Source organism: Squalius cephalus, assembly GCF_949319135.1.
Source record: "Squalius cephalus genome assembly, chromosome: 5".
Taxonomy (NCBI): domain Eukaryota; kingdom Metazoa; phylum Chordata; class Actinopteri; order Cypriniformes; family Leuciscidae; genus Squalius; species Squalius cephalus.
In genome coordinates this window covers 42,826,514-42,845,348 of record NC_137126.1, presented here as the reverse complement: position 1 = coordinate 42,845,348, position 18,835 = coordinate 42,826,514, and the positions used below count along the sequence as shown (strand labels likewise).

The following is an 18,835-nucleotide window of genomic DNA, read 5'->3' as shown; positions in this document are numbered from 1 at the left end:
AATTTTCAACTTCTTTAAATCAATACATTTACATTTCGCCATTGTTTTTAATTCTATTATTTCATTTGCAATGCTTAATGGGATTGTAGTTCTTTCAATCTGTTAAGTACACAGTCTTTTAGTTATTGTCTGATTTTTAGATACATTTTTTGCTTCAAGTTCAAACTTTGCAATGATGTGATTCAGCTTGTAGTTGGTTGGTTTGGTTCATGGCTTATAACAAAAGCTTTTTTCTAAATCACTATGGGGAAAATACTACCAGAAACAAGGCCACCAAAAACGAATGCACTCTATAGAAACCAAACAAAAGCTCGTGTCATGATTGCAGCTGCTTAGATCAAAAACCTGCATTGATATGAAAGATTTATCGCTTGTCACCTTATCAAGTTGCACCAGTTTAGAACATAGTGTAACGGAACATGTTCTAGACCGTGGAGTTTAAGATACACGTCTCACATCATAATGAGAATAGAGTTAAAGTAGGCATAAATCTGAAATACTGATGATGCTCTCCTTACAAGTTTCTCCAATGAAATGGAAGTAGTGACAGGTCTTTTTTTTTTCAGATTATCAGTTGATTGGACTTTGAGATGTGGGCGTTGCACTCAAATGTGGAGGAAAATGAAGGCAAGCCTGTGGGGTTTAAGTGGACTAAGAGAGTCGCCAGAGAGAAGCTCCAGTTATGACATTTTGATTAAACATGATCAGGTTCTGTCATGAACAGTTCTGTCTGATCAGATTCAGAAAATGGGGTGAATTTCATTTCATGCTGACTTCAAAGCATTCATTGTGACCATGTCTGCTATTGGTCTGTCTTTTAATGACTTTTTAAATGTAATTTTAGTTTAACCTCATGCTGATATGAGCAATTACTGCCAAATTCAATACTAACGAACATAACAAAACAATCATGAGTTTGAAGAATGGTTCACTAGTACTGATGTAAACATAAAAACAGCATTGCCTGATAATAGGTGGTAAACAAGAAATTTACATTAACCAAAATAGTAATCAGCTCTACTTTGAAAACAATTTAAGGCAACTGATTTCACCCACTGACAGGCGATGGACAGTTCCAGGCCCACTAATCGGATGATGCTGATGAAATCTGAGGCGTTGAGTAGTGAGTGAGTAAATTGTGACTGTGTGACGTGGGTGGTGAGAGTCACAGGGAAAGAATCGAGCAGCATGTGAGTGTACGTCTCTCTCCATGTTGAACGTGGGACGGCGTGTTCTGACTGCATCTGCACGGAGATGAATCAGTGGGTGTGTTTGTGTCACGCAGATATGTGCATGTCTAATTTAGAAATCACTCGCGAATGATGTGTGTGAATCATGTTCACGTTGGGATCCGGAGGGAGAAAAACACACACTGTACATACAGTGCACACTAATAGATCCGTCATGATGCTAATGAAATCATATTTGTTTTCGTAGAAACTAGGTGGAAGTACCTGCTGCTGCAATTTTTCTTGCTTTTGATTTTTCGTTTCAAGCCATCCCTCTCTTTGTTGCTGGTGAAGGGTAACATGGAGGCATAGCCGTGCTCCGCTTCTGCAAATTCAAACAGAGACATTTAGAAGCTCATTAGACCACAAAGCACATTGACTACCTGAAAATCAAAGTGATTGATTACAAATATTGAATTTTTTTTTTTTTTCCTAGGAGAAAAGTGGATATTATATAAAACACAATGGGACCATTTCTAGACAAATGTATTGCTTTTGGGTCAATGATGTCATCTGAACTGGAGTAAACCCAGTAGCCAGCCGAACCACAACAGATAGGGGGGAAGGGGGATGCACAGGAAATCCTCCACTGTAAACCACCAGCAGTGCTTGAAAAATGCATTTCACTTCCACATATGCACACAAATATGTCATCAAGCACCATTAAAAATATATAAATATGCCATATACGCTTAGGTTTTATCCCTAGAGAGTGTTAACAACACATTAGTGTCCCCTGTGAAAGACAAGTGTATGGTGACTGACCAGCACACAGTCTCAGACAGCTGAAGTGGACACTTCTCGATGTCTTGATCTTCCCCAAATATCATAACAACGGAAAAAACCCGTCTGCATATCATGCATTCACTTCTAATAAATAGGTCGAAACACCATTTTTCTCTATTTAGCAAACAAGCACCTTAGCAACAGTGTCAGGATTCATTTGCATGCCAAAATATCATTATATATGTGTATGTATGCGTGCATGCATGCATATATATGCATATATACATGCATATATATATATAGATAGATAGATTGATAGATAGATATAGTATTACGTCACTTTACCTCTTTCTCTTCGATCAAGGTATTCAGCTGCTTCGATCAACATCTGCAGTTTCTCAATAGCCGTCATTTTAAGCAATAAACAACGATAAAAAACGACAATCCGGGTCAGAAATAAACGAGGAAAAAAACAAAACAAGCTGCAGCCTTTCGTTGCTTCACGGTTCTTCTTCCTCCAGCGTTTAGAGTAAAAAAGAAATCCAGTCAGACGAATTTACAAAATATTTGTGTACAAGGCAGCGAGGGAAATGTTTAGATATGGGGCTTGTTGATATAATGTGCGAAAAAAAATGAAGAGAAAGAAAAATCTAACACAAATAAACACGCTGGTTTCCGAATAGCTGGATGATAAAAAACGAATAAAAATGCCCCTCAGCTGCCAAAAAATAACTAAATTAACTAGTCCTGTTCATATTAAACGAGACATTGGACATTAAATGTTAAAACTGTGAGAACACGACACGAACAACAACAACAACAACAACAACAAAAAACCTTCCAGGTTTGCAAAATCTGGCAACTCTTCCTGAAAGCATGTAAGTGGTGACACTCAGGAAGGTCTAAAGACTTTTATAGATGAGCTGTCAAAAAGATAAGAGCTTTAGTTCTGCACTTGGTCAATTTTTAGGCTCTGATACTGACAGCAAACGCTGCTAACTAGAGACCATCGCTGAGTCTGGAAAAAATTGGCAAAAAATACTGGACTGACAGCTCGGTGAGGGCACTGGTTGCCAGATTGTATAAACTGACACACAAAAAAAAAAGTGTATTTGCGCAGCTGGTGATATTATTTTTTGTAAATAATCGTTGAGCTTTGGTGCTGGTTGGAAAACAAACAGCGTTCAACCCCAATTCCTTGTTGTTGTTGTTAAAAAAAAGAAGACAATTTTGATATGTCTGTCCAGCGAGGTGGTAGGCAATATTATGTTGTATAATAAAAAAGGAAAAAATCTTGATTGATCGTTGAAAAAGAAATGTGCTGAAAAGAGGCTTTAAAATAAAATACACGGCCTCGAAAAGTCCAAACAATCGCTGGTTTCGATATTTCAAGCGTGACAGACGATCTGGCTACTTATTAAACAGCTCTAGTTGCACATGCTAAGCTGTGGCTGTGTGCAACTGAGGAAAATTAATCAAAAATAGGACAAAAACACACAGCTAGCGAAACCATAACGTCGTTGAGCCAGGCAGATGAGATGTTTGCTAGCTGCTGTCATGTTACTGTGTATGCCTGTCAGCGGTTCTGGAGAACAAGTGATACTATTGGATGGACGATACAGGAAGCGATCATCTCATTGGATGCGTTTGCTGTCAATCTAAATGCTCGTGTCTAGAGAGGGCCAATGGCTGAGGTGCATTATAAAGCGTGAATATATGACTGCTGTAATGCGATTCCGCAAGATAATGGTGCAACTAAGCATCACTGTAGCGCCATTTTGGAGCGAAGGTACAACCTGTGCCGTAGTATTCTGGCATTTGCTCCTGAGCCAAAATGGATTATGCAAATTGTGTACTGTTGTTATGCTATGATTGGCTGGACAGTCACAGCACTGTCGCCTGTGATTGGACGCCTTTAAAATGTTCCGGAACTCATAACAGACACACCTCCATTGTACATGCTGATAGTTAAAATGACTTCACATGATTTGTACGTTTTAAACATATAGCAATGCCATTATTTTATTTCTTTGGCTGTTTTTAGACCAATTAAACACCATAAAAATATGTGATAGCCAATTTGATTGTCATATATTTTTCAATAAACAATTACGCTAAAATTGCACAATAACAAAATAATGGACAAAATCATTCATCAAGTATTCGCCTTTATTTAGTTCTGCAATGTTTTTGCTAAATAAGATATTCAAGGAAATGTATCCACAATATCAAAATCCTTTTTAAAATTAGCTACTACAAACTAAACTACATTTACATCACAGCTATCGACTGAAAAACAAAACATATGGAAAAACCGCTGGAACACATATTTACATAAACTCAGGGAAGAAAAAGAAATATACATTTCATCAAAAAGACAAAGTCGTTAAAACATGGTTCCTGACGACTCCATCAAGCAATGAAATCCAAGGGTCTGTTAAAACCACCTTTCCTGTTCATGTATTGCCTGCAAGAGAAATATGATTACATCATTGATCGCCTTCCTGCACCAAAACATTACATCACTGCCCACCAATGAGAACGTTTGTCATTTAGTTGTGCAGTACCTGCAGAGGTGATTGGCCAAATACGGTGCTGTTGCTGGGATATTAACTTAAGTTAATTTTCTTAAATCAAATGCCGTTTATACATATAAAAAAGGATAAAATTACAAAATATAGCCAGGAATTACAAATCACAGAACTCACATCATCAAGTGGAGGATCTGGGGTTCAGGCAGATTAACTATTTAATCTCAGAAAACAAATACTGTAAATACACAGACCTGTATTTTCTCTTCTGTGACACGTTAATTGCAAACGAAGCAACATTTCCTTCCTTCTTTTTGCCCTGTTGATTAAAAATGACAATCATACACCATACATAAATTTTTAAATGATGTAAAAATAACTCTGCATTAATAAAATAAAATAAAAAATAGGGAAGAATATTACAGCACAGAATATTTAAGATTTTATTTTCAAGTTAATTTGGTTTTCAACAGGAATATTTTTAGCATGCACTCTGTCTAGCTGTGCCATCTTGTGGTTATTGAGATGATCAGCTTTGCCATTTAAAAACAGCTTTGTGGAACAGTATGTACTTTTGCCCATGATGACCAAAGGCCAATACAGTGGCCAATGCATACTAAACTCTATGTGATTGACAACAATAGAAAATACTTATTACAAAGTGCAAAGAACATCTCGTTTGGTCGTTCTTGTAGGATGATTTCTAACATGATTTAGCAGTAAAGAAAGTGACCTCACCTTTGTGCTGTCAAAGGATCCAAAGCCCATCAGTTTCATCATCTCTATTTCCTCTTCAGTCTTTCCCTGCATGTCCTCAGCTGTACGAGCAATCAGACGAGAAAGGACATCAACTTATAAGTGCCATGCCTGGGTACATTCAAAGTTTGTTCTCAGCATCATGATATCAGAATGAAAATATATTCAAGATCAAAACCCATTTTACTTCTGTATTTTGACCCTTTTGAGGAGGGTTTTTGACTGAGAAGTGTAGGCTGAAGGTCATGTTCAAACATGAGAGCATCTTAAAGAATGAACACTATCATTCAGTCTGGATTCAGCTAGTTTTTTATTCAGCAAGGACACATTAAACTGATCAAAAGTGACAGTATAGGCATTTATTAAGGTAAAAACAGTTTCTATTTTAAAGCAACAGTATGGAGCTTTTCCTCTGCGGTCCCCCTACAGGTTGGAAGCGGAATTGTCCATTACCGCTGTCGTAAATCATTTAGCCCTACTGTCGCACGCACGCCCACTGTTTATCCAGCACCGGCTTTGGAATGAACGATGTCCACAGACAAGGTAGAGTATGATGCATGATTTTATGAAAGTATGATGTATTGTGACATCAGAAACGAAGAAAAACAAAATAATGACTATTGTAACGCTTGCCGTAAAGTAGGGCTGGACCCGAATATTCGAATAATCGTTCGGTGGGTTGGTATTCGATTTGAAAATTTGACATTCGAATATTCATTTTTTTTGTTGTTTTGTTTTTTCACACCTGGGATCCCCCACGAAACGGTTCTCATTCGCGCTTGAATTTTTTGAATATATTTTAAAATGCAATTTATTCCTGCTTTTGATGCAAAGCTGAATTTTCAGCATCATTACTCCAGTCTTCAGTGTCACATGATCCTTCAGAAAACATTCTAATATGCTGATTTTCTGCTTAAGAAACATTTCTTCTCAACAATATTGAAGCCAGTTGTGCTGCTTAATTTTTTTTTGTGGAAACTGTGATGCATTATTCTTCAGTGAATAGAAAGTTCAAAAGAACAAAAGGTTAAAAAGTTCAAAAGGTTCTCATTCAAGCGCGAATGAGAACCGTTTCGTGGGGGATCCCAGGTGTGAAAAAACAAAACAACAAAAATGAATATTCGAATGTCAAATTTTCAAATCGAATACCAACCCACCGAACGATTATTCGAATATTCGGGTCCAGCCCTACTTTGCTCCAATGTTAACAGGTTGGAGTTTGCACACTGCCTGAGTGAGACACGCGTCTCAGGCGCGGCTCGAGCCACGCGGAAAACGCGTGCATGCTAGAAATAGAACCGACGCCTATAGTGTTCCAGCAATGGAGAGTGTTCTCTGGCTGGAGCGCAGAACAGCGGAGTTTGTAGCCTATGGACCGAAGTGCATGCCTGAGCTTGTGTTTTGGGTTAAGCTGCGTTGCTTTGACATTGTGGAAAATAGAATAATAGAAACAAAATGTATTAGCCTTTTTACCCGTTATTATCAATCTAAATTAATCTCGTTTTTAATTTTAACTTAATTTCGTTTTTCTTTATTTAAATTTCGTTTTTCTTTATTTAAATTTCGTTTTTTTTAAATTAAAATTTAAATCTACCCTTTACTGTGTCAGTAATTTGTTAGTCAGAAAAATATTAGACTACCTTAAAAGTATTGCTTAATTTAACAGACCTGTGTGTGTGCGTTTTATATCACTAGTGCAGTGTCCGTTCTCGGAGCATAAGCCCTGCCCGCGTGAGGTGCGCCGCTTCCCGCTCGCGCTGTTCTGTAGTTTACGAAAAGTTTTAATTCTGAACGTGTCGCGTCTGGCGTGTCCATCTATATTGCACCAAATGCGACACTGCACTCCCGTGTGAAGTCGATTGGATGAACGGTTCACGAAGTAATAATAATGCAAACAGACAGACAGACACAGAGATTCCTGCCTTTATTAGAGAGAAGAATATGTTCAGCCCCCTCTCTCCGAAGCTTCGAATATTCGATGTTCATTACTACCGAAGCTTCGAAGCTCAAAAAATGGTATTCGGACCAGCCCTACCGTAAAGCTAGTCAAATTTGTAGTTTTCTTGTGTCTCATTACAACTACAGAAACGCAACCCGATTGGCAATCTTACATAGTGTGGTTATAGCAGATTAAGGACCGCAAAGTGGAGGCATAAGAGCCTTTCACCCTGTTACGACTTGATGAACCACTTAAACGATTTTGGAAACATTATTTTAAGGTAAAAAATGTTACATAGTGTTGCTTTAATTAATGCTGTTCTTTTGAACTTTCTATTCACTGAAGAATAATGCATCACAGTTTCCACAAAATAAATATTAAGCAGCACAACTGGCTTCAATATTGTTGAGAAGAAATGTTTCTTAAGCAGAAAATCAGCATATTAGAATGTTTTCTGAAGGATCATGTGACACTGAAGACTGGAATAATGATGCTGAAAATTCAGCTTTGCATCAAAAGCAGGAATAAATTACATTTTAAAATATATTCAAATAGAAACTGGCTATTTTAAATTGTAATATTATTTTACAATATTACCATTTTTACTGTATTTTTTTTTTGCAGCCTTGGTTATTCGCTATTACTGCCATAACTTATTACATTATTGGGAACTAAATTACTGTGGTTGAACTATTGGAAATATTTGTTGATACACATTATTCAAATTTTTTCGCATGGTTTAAGTGGCTCAGTTATTTCCGAGGCAAAGCAAGTTGTAACATTTGATGAATGATTATGAAAGACTTCTTTTTCTTTGGAATAACGTGAACTGATGAATCAAGCACAATACCGGGAATGTGTAGCTGACCTGAGGGGGGAAAATACGTTTCACTGCCTATGCACAACATGTATGTGACAAATTTTATATTTGAACTTTATTAATAAAGCAAACAGTGAATATTGATGGGTCATTGACTTTAAATTATTTTCTCACCTTCCTGAAAAAAAGCTAAAGTTTTGCTTTGACTGTTTAAAAATTTCTAATTGGGAAAATCCAAAGACGCAGATAATGCCGGTTTCAGACTACACGATATCAGCCGGATTGTGGCACAATTTATTTGACACAGGTTGTTGTGGTGATTTGTAAACTACAATGGGTGCAGAGGATGCAAGAATTGACTGCTATTCTCTCGTATAGTGTCTTATAGTGAAAAAAAAAATAAGCATGTTTCATGACGAGTTCTGTCACATCTGTGACATTGACCAATAGGAGCAGAGAAGCTCTTCCGTACACAGCCAGTACACAAACACGGCGATTCCGCAGCCGTTGTTTGTTTACACTCGTTTCTAGGGCTGGGTAAAAAAATAGATTTCTCGATTTTAATCGATTCTCATTTTTACGAACCGATATCGATTCTTAAATCCCAAGAATCGATTAGTCATCCTGTTTTCAGTTGATGAATGAATGTAACATGTAGCGCGCATCCCATCCTATAAATAGCAATAATCTTTGTGCTTTGTTACTATTGATATGAAACAAAGTCTCAGATTTCAAATTACGTCCATTTTCTTACAAAATTCAAAAACATAAATACCGTTTTGTCACTGTGGCGTGAGATCGCTCTGACGCAGCTCAAGAGAAGCACATGATCTTCTCTTCCGCCTTAATAATACCAGTTACCGCGCAAAATAAACATGAATGAGAATCTGAAAGTGTGTTAAAAGGTAGAGTACAACTTATCGAAATCCGTATCATGTGACATGGAATCGCTCAGTGTTTCAACCGTGGAAAGACGTCAGTAAATCAGCTTGTATACAAAGTCATGTAACGTCACATTTACCTCAGAAAAACCATATCCAGTGACCATAAACTCGTTAGCCAGCTAGAAAAATTAACTCTAGAGAGGAGCATTTTGCTAAATATATGCACCATATTACATTTTCATTATAATTTTTAATGTTCTTCAATTTTTAATGCATGTTTGAATAAATCTGGCAGGTTTTTATGACAGCCACCATTTAAATGTTTAGATTTTATATAACTTTATTATTATAAAAATAAATAAAACTGTAATTTAAGTGTTTGTAACTACTCCCATAGTTTACAGCATTAGTTAAGAGATAAGCCATGTATTGTACCAGATATCCAAAATAATCAATATTGAATCGAAATCGAATCGAATTGTGAAATTTGTGTCGAAACCCAGCCCTACTCGTTTCTAGTCACTAGTTCCGCCTTCTCGATGACATCAAGGAGGTAGTTAAGGACAGCAAGCGATGATTAGTTGGGAATGTTGTAGTCTGGCATGTTCTTGTCCACGACACAAGAATTCATTATCTGACACAATGACTATCATAACAGAAAGTATTTTTGTAGGCTAAAACCCAGAAACGAGTTTACATTTTAGCACTTTCGGTTCCATCATTCTGAAGTTAATGGGTTTTTGGATAAATACCAGAAATAAGGTCTGTGGTGAACACAAGCTTAAGATATTTTAATTTCATAAAATTTAATTTAGGCTTTTATTCTCATTTAAACATTGATCAGCGAAGATAAACAGAAGCTCAACATGCTTGAACTTCCGTCTACCACAACTGATGTGTGAGTTGATGAATGTTTATATGTGAATAAAAGCCTAAATTAAATCTGTTTGTCATATAAAGTGAGTCTCTTCAGAAAATTTGGACTAAACTGCTCAATTCATATAGATTAGTTTAACAATCTCTTTATGAACTTTTTAAGCTTTTGCGTAGCTTTCAACGAAGGGACAGAAAGCTCTGAGATTTCATCAAAAAGATCTTAATTTGAAGATGAACGAAAGTCTTACGGGTTTGGAACGACATGAGGGCGAGTAATTAATGACAGAATTTTCATTTTTGGGTGAACTAACCCTTTAAAGCAGGGCTATGCAGTTTCGGGAATTTCTTCGATGTATTCTCGCTTTTTGCTCGCAGGTTTCTCCATAGAGCTCCCCCTAAAGCTTCGGAACAGATATTTGACAACACTGTCGAAAAACTCGTTGGCGACTCTCAGATACTAGAGAATATAGATCAATGACATCAAAGCAGATGGGACATTCTTTAAAACGTCTTCATTCGGGTTCGAACAGCGCAATAATGACAGAATATAGCAGATTTTTTTGCCGTAAAGCAATTCGTTACATCGCGAGACCTGATATCACGCGATACTTCCTGACGATGAGGCCCGCCAGCCCAAAGTTGCAAGGGTGGTTTTTCGGGCTCACAGGCACTTGGAGGGTGCGAGACGACCACCATTCAACCCGAAAAAAGTCATATAACTATTCCAATGACTTTGAAGCTGTTCAGTTAAGGTAAAAAAGTTACTTAGTTCACCTTTAAAGCTTTTACATCTTGAAAAAGGTGGTTTCTAACGAGTGGCTAAAGGTGTAAGAATAAACTTTTGTTGGTCACAGAGCTTGTTTTCTGCAATAATCCAAAAGTCAATGGAAAAATCCTATTATTTGTGTGTCAAGGGAATCAGGGTGATGCTAACTTCACTGCAGTCATTTTATAAAAATAAAGTGCTCCACCTGATATCTGATGGACCTTTGCTGGCTTGTCTTTAACTTCCTTCCTGTCATCGTCCCGTCTGTCCTTCTGCCGCACTGGAGACAGAGAGGAGGAGCGGTGTCGCCGTGGAGACCTACATAAAAAAGACAGGCACACAGCTGGAGGAGGGGTTATCAAAAACTAAACATTGAGCCCAGAGCTCCACTTTTTATATAACTAGATTCACAGGCCTGTTATGTTCTTCACTAATCAAACGTGTGTACAGCTAGTGTCTGATGCCACAAGCTCACCTGGATCTGCGCCTTTGAGGGGAGCGTGAGCGCGACCTTCGTCTGTCTCTGTCCCGGGACCTCTCGCGCTCCCTGCGCCTCCTCTCACGATCACGTGAAGACGAGCGTGAACGCCGTCTCTCTGGAATGAGAAACCACAAAGCCGTTACCAACAAAAGGTTGGAAGAAAATAAATAAAATAACTTTTATGTTTGAATATTTTAATTTACCAGCAGCCTTTAAAGTCCATTGTACCCTTCATCTGGTTCTTCAAAAACTTAACTATAATTAAGCATTAGGATGAGGTCAACCAGTGTTTAAAAAAACAAAACTGAATAAATACAATGATAAAAAATAATATCCAATGTGCATATAACCACACTAAAGAGATTATATACAATTTCTCTCGATAACCCCCCCCAGATTATTTTCATTTTTTTGCATTAAAAATACTTTATGTTATAATCTACTGATTTTAGTGTTCAATACTATTTTTTTCCCATTAACACTAATTAAAAGTGATATTCTATTTTTTTCTATAATAAAAAGATTGTAATGCTATAACAGTGTGAACAATTTCTTTTTAGATGCCACTGACATCTTAAAATTTAATCTTTTTTATGAGAATTTTTTTTGCATTGTTTGTGAAATAAAATAAACATTTAAGAACAAAATAAATCCTTTATAGTTAGTAATAACAAGATGTTAATAAATTACATTCAAAGAAAAGAAAAAAAATCAATGTGATGTGACCTAAAAAGATACAGTTAAGCAACCAATGAAATGCTATAGGCTAATGCTAGTTTAATACTTTCTCTTGTAAAATGGTTACCTGTATTACATTGGGCTGTAAAAAGATATCAACTCGTAGAAAGAGCTTGATAAGCAAGAATAATCAGTATAATTATAAGTACAAGTATAATTTGATCTGTGTGTTTTTTTTGGTGCGCCAGATGCGACGACGTTAACACCAGTAGCCAGTCACCCAGTTACCCATCTATATATTTAAATCAATAATTTAATTCAAACCTCGTCGTGGTGGTGGTGGACTTCGGCTCCTGCTTCTCACCATTATTAGATTAATATGAAGCAAACTCCTTTCTTTCAAACAGCGCTTTCACAAACTTGCAGAAATTTCCAGAATCAAACGTCTGCAGGTCGCCATCAACTGTGCGACACAAAAAGCAATCCGGAAGCCTTCAAGGGTTCCTTGAAAATAGTTCCTATCACACATTACGCCCCTTTTAGGGAATGTAGTTGCAATGTCAAATTAAAAGAAACTCATAACGTATTTGTTTTTCAGTTAAATACTTCGGAAATACCTTAACATCAAATATGACCTGGTTGCAACATATTTGTACTTGAAAGCAACCTCTTTAAAGTAAAGGGGTTAGTTCACCTAGAAATTCAAATTCTGTCATTTGCTCACCCTCATGTTGTTCTTCAAACCTGTATGTATGAGTTTCTTCTGTTGAACTAAAAAGAAGATATTTTGGTAGCCATCAAGACAGTTGATGGTAGCCCTTGACTTCCATAGTAGGAAAAAATAATGACTCGAACTTGGAAGTCAATGGCTACCGTCAACTGTCTGATTACCAACATTCTTCAAAATATCTTCTTTTTAGTTCAACGGAAGAAACTCATACATACAGGTTTGGAACAACATATGGGTGAGTAAATAATGACAGAATTAAAAATGTTGGGTGAACTATCCCTTTAACATGACCAGAAAAGAAATGTCACCTTTGATTTTCTCAGTCACAATTAAGCAGGCTATTGTTTTGAAATCCACCCCAAAGACAGACTACAACAACTTCACATGGATGTGATCTTTAATGAATGGTACATCCAATCCTAGCATTTTACATTCTAATATTGACATGGAATTAAGTTTATAAACCGGCTAATGTACACACAAATGCATTTAAATAACAGTGGCTGATCATAAAAATAATTACAACTGCAAAGAAGTCTCCGGCGCACATACATACAAAATAAAGATACTAAATAATAACAATTAAAAAAAACTGTATAAATAATAAAGTTATGCATTTAGTGTTGAATTTTCTTTGCAGCAACAAGCCATTATCTTGCTTATTTTGGCCTTTTGACATGTATTGTTTGCAAGCCACTGCGATCATGATTTCCAGTGAATGAAACATTTTCAATTAGTTTATCCCTGCGATTCATAACAAAGTGAGATGAAGGATGTTTATAGTGGTTAAAAAAAGATTTTAGTCAACAGTAATGCCACATGTAATTATATAAACATGATAATGAGCAACAATCAGAATCGATAGACATGAACAATCAATGCTTACTCAATGCCACATTCTTTTTTTTCTATGCAAGTACTAAGTGCAATTCATTTTAAAGCAAGGGGAAGGATCATATTCAATGTGCATTAGTGAAGCATTGTGAAATTTGCATCGGCGTGGACAGAGTGTACCGAAAACATGTTTCAAGTCACAAAACCATAATCAGAAACTCGTATGGCATGTAAAGATCAGTAAATGGATACACAGTGGATGTGAAGATGTGTTTGCGTGTAAGTATTAGTGAAGAACACTTTGAGAGCGTGTCTGAGTTCAAGATTCTGCTTTCTCTTTCTGTTTCTTGCTTTTCTTTAGGAAACAGGGGGCCTTGAACTTCTTTTTTTTCTTTGAAGGAGATTTGGAAGGTGACCCCTCTGGGGTGTTTCCTGCAAGCTTGTTGGGCGGGGCAGTGGGCGGGGCCGAGGGTGTGGTTTCGGAAGTGTCAGTGGTGGACAGAGCCTTCATTTGTTTTTCTAGCTCCTCCTGCTGTTTCTTCTCATCGCCTTTATCGTTCTGCACGGCATCTGTGGCTTTCCCATCTGCATGCGAATGCAATTGAAATAAAAATGGAAAAGAAATAGCACAGTAAAAATAATAAAGAAAACAAAACAAAACCAGTTAAGCAGTTGTTAAGGGGTTAACCCATGGCACAGAAGCAGCTACAGTTTTTGGCCAACATGCTCGTTCAAGTTGTGTGCAATGTCTTTCTATATACTCACTAGTGAGACAAGATCTCAGTACCAAACGACTGTCCTACAAATTATAATAGAGGGACAGAGACAGACAGACAAGGTGTGAAGACAGATGGAGGCTACAGTACAGAGCTGAAAATGTCACACATAAAAAATAAAAAATTATGACAATTGAAATGAAAACACTGACACAGACTTGAATACAGACATCCCATGTTACTGTACATTACCCTAACAGTTAAAGGCATCGCTCACCCAAAAAGGAAACTTCTGTCAGTATCATTTTTTAGATTCTTCAAAAAATATTCATGGAAAATAACAGTATATGGGTAACACTTTACAGTCAGGTAATTTGTTAGTCGCAACAGAATCAAAATCAACCATTCTTATGTTTTTTTGTGGAATATTGCTGAATTTATTAAAAATAATTTATCCATGCACATTATTTAAAAGAAAAAATTATTTAATTTTGATCTTTAATCAGTGGTAAATTATCGATGTTGACCAAAACCAAACCGCAATCATCCAATCAATTCCCAATGGATTAATGCATTAATGCATTAACTAACAATGAACAATATATGTTTACAGCATTTATAAACTTTTGTTAATGTTAGTTAATAAAAATATTCATGTTAGTTCACATTGCATTAACTCATTTTAACAGATACTGTATGACATTTGATCTTAAAAAAATTAGTCAATGCTGAGATTAACATTAACTAATAAATGCTTTATAAGTATTGTTCATTGTTAGTTCATTAATTAATGTAGTAAACTAATGTTAACAAATCAAACCTTTTTGTAAAGTGTTAGCAATATATGCACATGACAGAATAGTCATTTTTGGGTAAACTATTCCTTTAAGGTCATTATATGTTTTGATACCATATTATAAAATAAATCTGCATTAATCTGCTTGAGTGCATATAGTGAAAAAAACTAACATTAGTACATTTATTAATCTTAGTTAATTTAGTAAATTTCAACATTTACTAATACATTATTAAAAATAAAAGTGTTGTCTTTGTTAACAATATTTAATGGACCTCAGCTTACATGAACTAACAATGAAAAGTTTTATTTTTTAACTAACATAAACAAAGATGAATAAATACGGTAACAAATGCATTGCTCATTAATGCATTAACTAACATTAATGGTACCTTTTTGTAAAGTGTTACCGAAGAAAAAAGCACTACTTTTTATTTAGCTTGTAGTAACAGGGGTTGTGATGATGCAACACACAGATCAGCATGTGTGACCATAGCAGGTGTTTCGGCAGTGTCATGTTCTCATGCACAGGTGTGAGGGGAAGCACCACCGGGTCTCACCTGACACTGGGCTCTTTTTGGGGGAGGTAGTCGGGGAAGTCCCCGTGTCATTCACCACCTCCTCCATACCTTTTACACAACATCAGGGTAGAGGGAAGAAGAGGAGAGGAAACAGAAATAGAGGGAGATAAGGAGGAGGTGTACAGTGAGTAATAACCAGTGTTGAGGAGTCATTTATTAAAAATAGCGTTGTTGCTAAATTAATAACTTTTTTTTAGCAGTGTGACAATTGCTCAGCTGATTTCAAAATAATGTAGCTTGTCTGGTAACAAGATCATTTTTCCATTTGAGTCCTTGCATGTCATTTCAATTCAATATTAATAAAAAAAGAATATATATATATATATGCCTGTATTTTATTATTATATGTGTATCGTTTTTGTACCAGAAAAAATACTGCCAGAAAAAAAATATATGCAGTACCCTTCAAATGTTTGGGGATACAGTAAATTAATATTTTTATTCAGCAAGGATCCATCAAACTGAAAAGTAAAAGTAAAGACATTTATAATGTTACACAAGATTTATATTTTAAATAAATGTTGTTCTTTTTATCAATTAATCTCGGATAGATAGATAGAACGATAGATAGAACAATAGAACGATAGATAGATAGAACGATAGATAGAACGATAGATAGAACGATAGATAGAACGATAGAACGATAGAACGATAGATAGATAGATAGATAGATAGATAGATAGATAGATAGATGTTAACATAGATGGATATAGATAGATAGTTACATAGATACTGTAGATAGATAGATGGATGCACAACTATTTTTAACATTTAAATAACAATAATAATCGTTTCTTGAGCATCAAATCAGCATATTAGAATGATTTCTGAAGGATCATGTGACACTGAAGACTGGAGTAATGATGTTGGTTTTGTATTGTCATAATATTTCACAATATTACAGTTTCGACTGTTTTTTGATCAAATAAATTCAGCTTTGGTGGGACTGAAAAAAGTTTACTGACCCCAAACTTTTGAACAGTAGTGTAGATTTTACTTACTGATGTAACCTGCTTATCCATCTAATCAATAGTTGAACTACTTTAAGTCATGGGTAGTTTGACTTCCCCAACAATGGTAGTTACTGTAAAGGCGTTCTTGGATTTTAGTGTGTGTGTGGGAAGGTTGTCAGACAGGACACAGTGCAAAAAGATCAGTGCTCAGGTGCTGAACCATGAAGAAATGATGTCGGGACACAAAACCTCAAGTTAGCAGTTTCTGGAAAGATACTGAAATTCAACAACTTTAATTCATTTATTTTCAAGGCACACTTCAAAGTATTAAATACATGCATTATTTCCTTAAAATATATATTGCTTCAAACGTTCATTCTTAAAAGTGGATAATAAAATAAAAAGCAAAACTTTGGTATTCAGTAGCAGTGACATCAAGTCAATATTTGTCTAAGGATGTGTATACTGTATAAGACAGGGGATGTTTATTGAATTCTCTTCTTTAATCCAGTGAGAAAATCAATAACACGTCAGTACTTGGGTCAGAAATCAATGGGTTACAAAACTACACTGTCTAAGTCTAGTAAAGACAGTGTCAGCTCGTACCGTCCTGCTGGCCGTGTTGTTTGCGCTGCACCTCCTTGCGGTATTCCTCCAGCTCCTGATCCGTCAGCTCATTGAAGGGATTAGGAGTGTCTGGTTCGGGTATGGCTGGGGGCTCGACAGTCTCTGGAGACTGGAAGCAGAACAATCATGCTCACATTATGAACACATGCACACGCTCACAAGCAAAAGTCTTTAGAAACGGATTTTGAGCAGTGAAAAATATTCATTAGTCATTATCTATCTATCTATCTATCTATCTATCTATCTATCTATCTATCTATCTATCTATCTATCTATCTATCTATCTATCTATCTATCTATCTATCTATCTATCTATCTATCTATCTATCTATCTATCTATCTATCTATCTATCTATGTCTCTATCTATCTATCTATCTATGTCTCTATCTATCTATCTATCTATCTATGTCTCTATCTATCTATGTCTCTATCTATGTCTCTATCTATGTCTCTATCTATCTATCTATCTATCTATCTATCTATCTATCTATCTATCTATCTATCTATCTATCTATCTATCTATCTATCTATCTATCTATCTATCTATCTATCTATCTATCTATCTATCTATCTATCTATCTATCTATCTATCTACTGTACTTGCACTACATGTAATTTCTAAGTCTACACTAAAAATGTGTAAAAAAATAACCATTTCTAAGTATTTCTCGTTTTCCAGTAATACATATCTAAACATCCACTATATTTGTTATATTTATACTTGAATTACATTTGTTTTCTCATGTCAAATAGTTTTTCTACTTTAAGATAAATTCTCTGAAAACGAATGCTAATAATCTTGAGTATTTTTCCTTATTAGATTAATGTCATTTTAAAGTGGCCCCGTTATGCTTTTTCAGATATTAACTTAACACTATCATGTAGTGTATAATATAGCTGTGTTTGCACAAAGTTTCAAAGATCAAAGTGCATTATAATTGGGGTTATTTTCTCCCCAAAAAAGAACCGATTCTGAACTGCCTGAAATGAATGTAATGTAAATAAATGACTGTAATTTCAGTCTAACGCTGCCTTCACATGCCGTTGGACATTTCCTTCTTCCCACTGAAGTCGTGATTACGAGCTTGGAGCGATCAAGTGCTTTGTTGTCAGACAGAATAAGGATCATGGAGGACACCAAGTTTCCTATTTCTTGGGGCTATCTTATTAAAGCCATAATGTATTGAAGATATTTCATTGTGAATAAAATGTGGCGTCCCATTCATTGACAACCATATAAACATTCACTGAATCACAGCACTACCTAGCACTATCTGCTGATGATTTTGGAATTTTTTACTGTGTACAAAACATACAATATGCTTCAAATGGTTATTCAAAAATAAAAAAATATGTACATATGCACTACTTTTAACAACAAGACAATGTGATGTACAGTAACTGTTGTGGAAAAAAACTAATACAGAATACCAGTCACAGCAGCAATCGTTCTCCCCTCCACCATGTTTAAAGTCGGAAATTTGGGTATCAAAATTATCTTAGAGTTTCCCAGTTTTAAATATGACTAGAGAGTGTTCATGTCCAATTTCCAACTAAGAAACAAATATTTACGATAAATCAGATAGCAAATGAAGGCAGCATTACTTCCTGCATGAACCTAGGTAGTTTTGTAAAAAAACAAAACACACACAGTAGTTGTAGCGGAGGCCTGGAAGAGTCTAGTGTGTCGACATGTAGAGAAGACGCTGTTTTCTGTGCTGTGAAAGCAAATCCACATTGCATGCACTTCCAAAGGATGAGGAATTGATACGGTTAAACCGACGTCATCGCTACTGTTCGTATCACTGCGTATCAAGTGCTGAGGAAGCCTCCCGAACTAAAATTCAGATTTGATAATGGGAGTCTCATTTCTCTCATGTCTGATTGGCTGTGGTAGACCAATCATAACAG

At 35.9% G+C, this 18,835-nt stretch overlaps 3 protein-coding genes across 9 annotated transcripts in view; all 3 read right to left on the bottom strand.

Moving 5' to 3' along the window:
• mxd1 (MAX dimerization protein 1) overlaps nucleotides 1-3,533 on the bottom strand; it is a 28,419-nt gene extending 24,886 nt beyond the window's left edge. The window contains exons 1-2 of the mRNA XM_079871022.1: nucleotides 2,301-3,533; nucleotides 1,455-1,554 (exon numbers count right to left, since the gene is read on the bottom strand). Coding sequence (XP_079727148.1) covers nucleotides 1,455-1,554; nucleotides 2,301-2,367 — 167 coding nt within the window. The 5' untranslated portion in view covers nucleotides 2,368-3,533. The remainder of the gene's footprint in view (nucleotides 1-1,454; nucleotides 1,555-2,300) is intronic.
• A 573-nt stretch (nucleotides 3,534-4,106) lies between these two features.
• Nucleotides 4,107-12,177, bottom strand: snrnp27 (small nuclear ribonucleoprotein 27 (U4/U6.U5)). The gene is made up of 6 exons (XM_079871020.1): nucleotides 12,011-12,177; nucleotides 11,003-11,123; nucleotides 10,733-10,845; nucleotides 5,225-5,304; nucleotides 4,741-4,805; nucleotides 4,107-4,422 (listed from the first exon to the last, which is right to left on the bottom strand). The coding sequence occupies exons 1-6, from the start codon at nucleotides 12,051-12,053 to the stop codon at nucleotides 4,368-4,370; spliced, it is 477 nt and encodes a 158-aa protein (XP_079727146.1). The 5' UTR covers nucleotides 12,054-12,177; the 3' UTR covers nucleotides 4,107-4,367.
• A 620-nt stretch (nucleotides 12,178-12,797) lies between these two features.
• Nucleotides 12,798-18,835, bottom strand: part of add2 (adducin 2 (beta)) — a 28,081-nt gene continuing 22,043 nt past the window's right edge. For 4 of the 7 annotated variants that reach the window (XM_079872045.1, XM_079872049.1, XM_079872050.1 and 1 more), the window contains 2 exons: nucleotides 16,903-17,032; nucleotides 12,798-13,835 (listed from right to left, as the gene is read on the bottom strand). In XM_079872045.1, coding sequence (XP_079728171.1) covers nucleotides 13,570-13,835; nucleotides 16,903-17,032 — 396 coding nt within the window. In that variant the 3' untranslated portion in view covers nucleotides 12,798-13,569. Of the gene's footprint in view, nucleotides 13,836-15,322; nucleotides 15,392-16,902; nucleotides 17,033-18,835 lie in introns of all 7 variants that reach the window. The other 3 variants (XM_079872044.1, XM_079872047.1, XM_079872048.1) reach the window with 1 other exon arrangement.

Bases quoted from the DNA above. Each gene is read 5' to 3' on its own strand.
- snrnp27 (XM_079871020.1), bottom strand. From the start codon at position 12,053: ATGGTGAGAAGCAGGAGCCGAAGTCCACCACCACCACGACGAG. The intron at 10,846-11,002 runs GTGAGCTTGTGG...TTTTTTATGTAG, and splicing joins CCTCAAAGGCGCAGATCCAG to GTCTCCACGGCGACACCGCT. The intron at 4,806-5,224 runs GTGAGGTCACTT...TTTAATCAACAG, and splicing joins GATCCTTTGACAGCACAAAG to GGCAAAAAGAAGGAAGGAAA.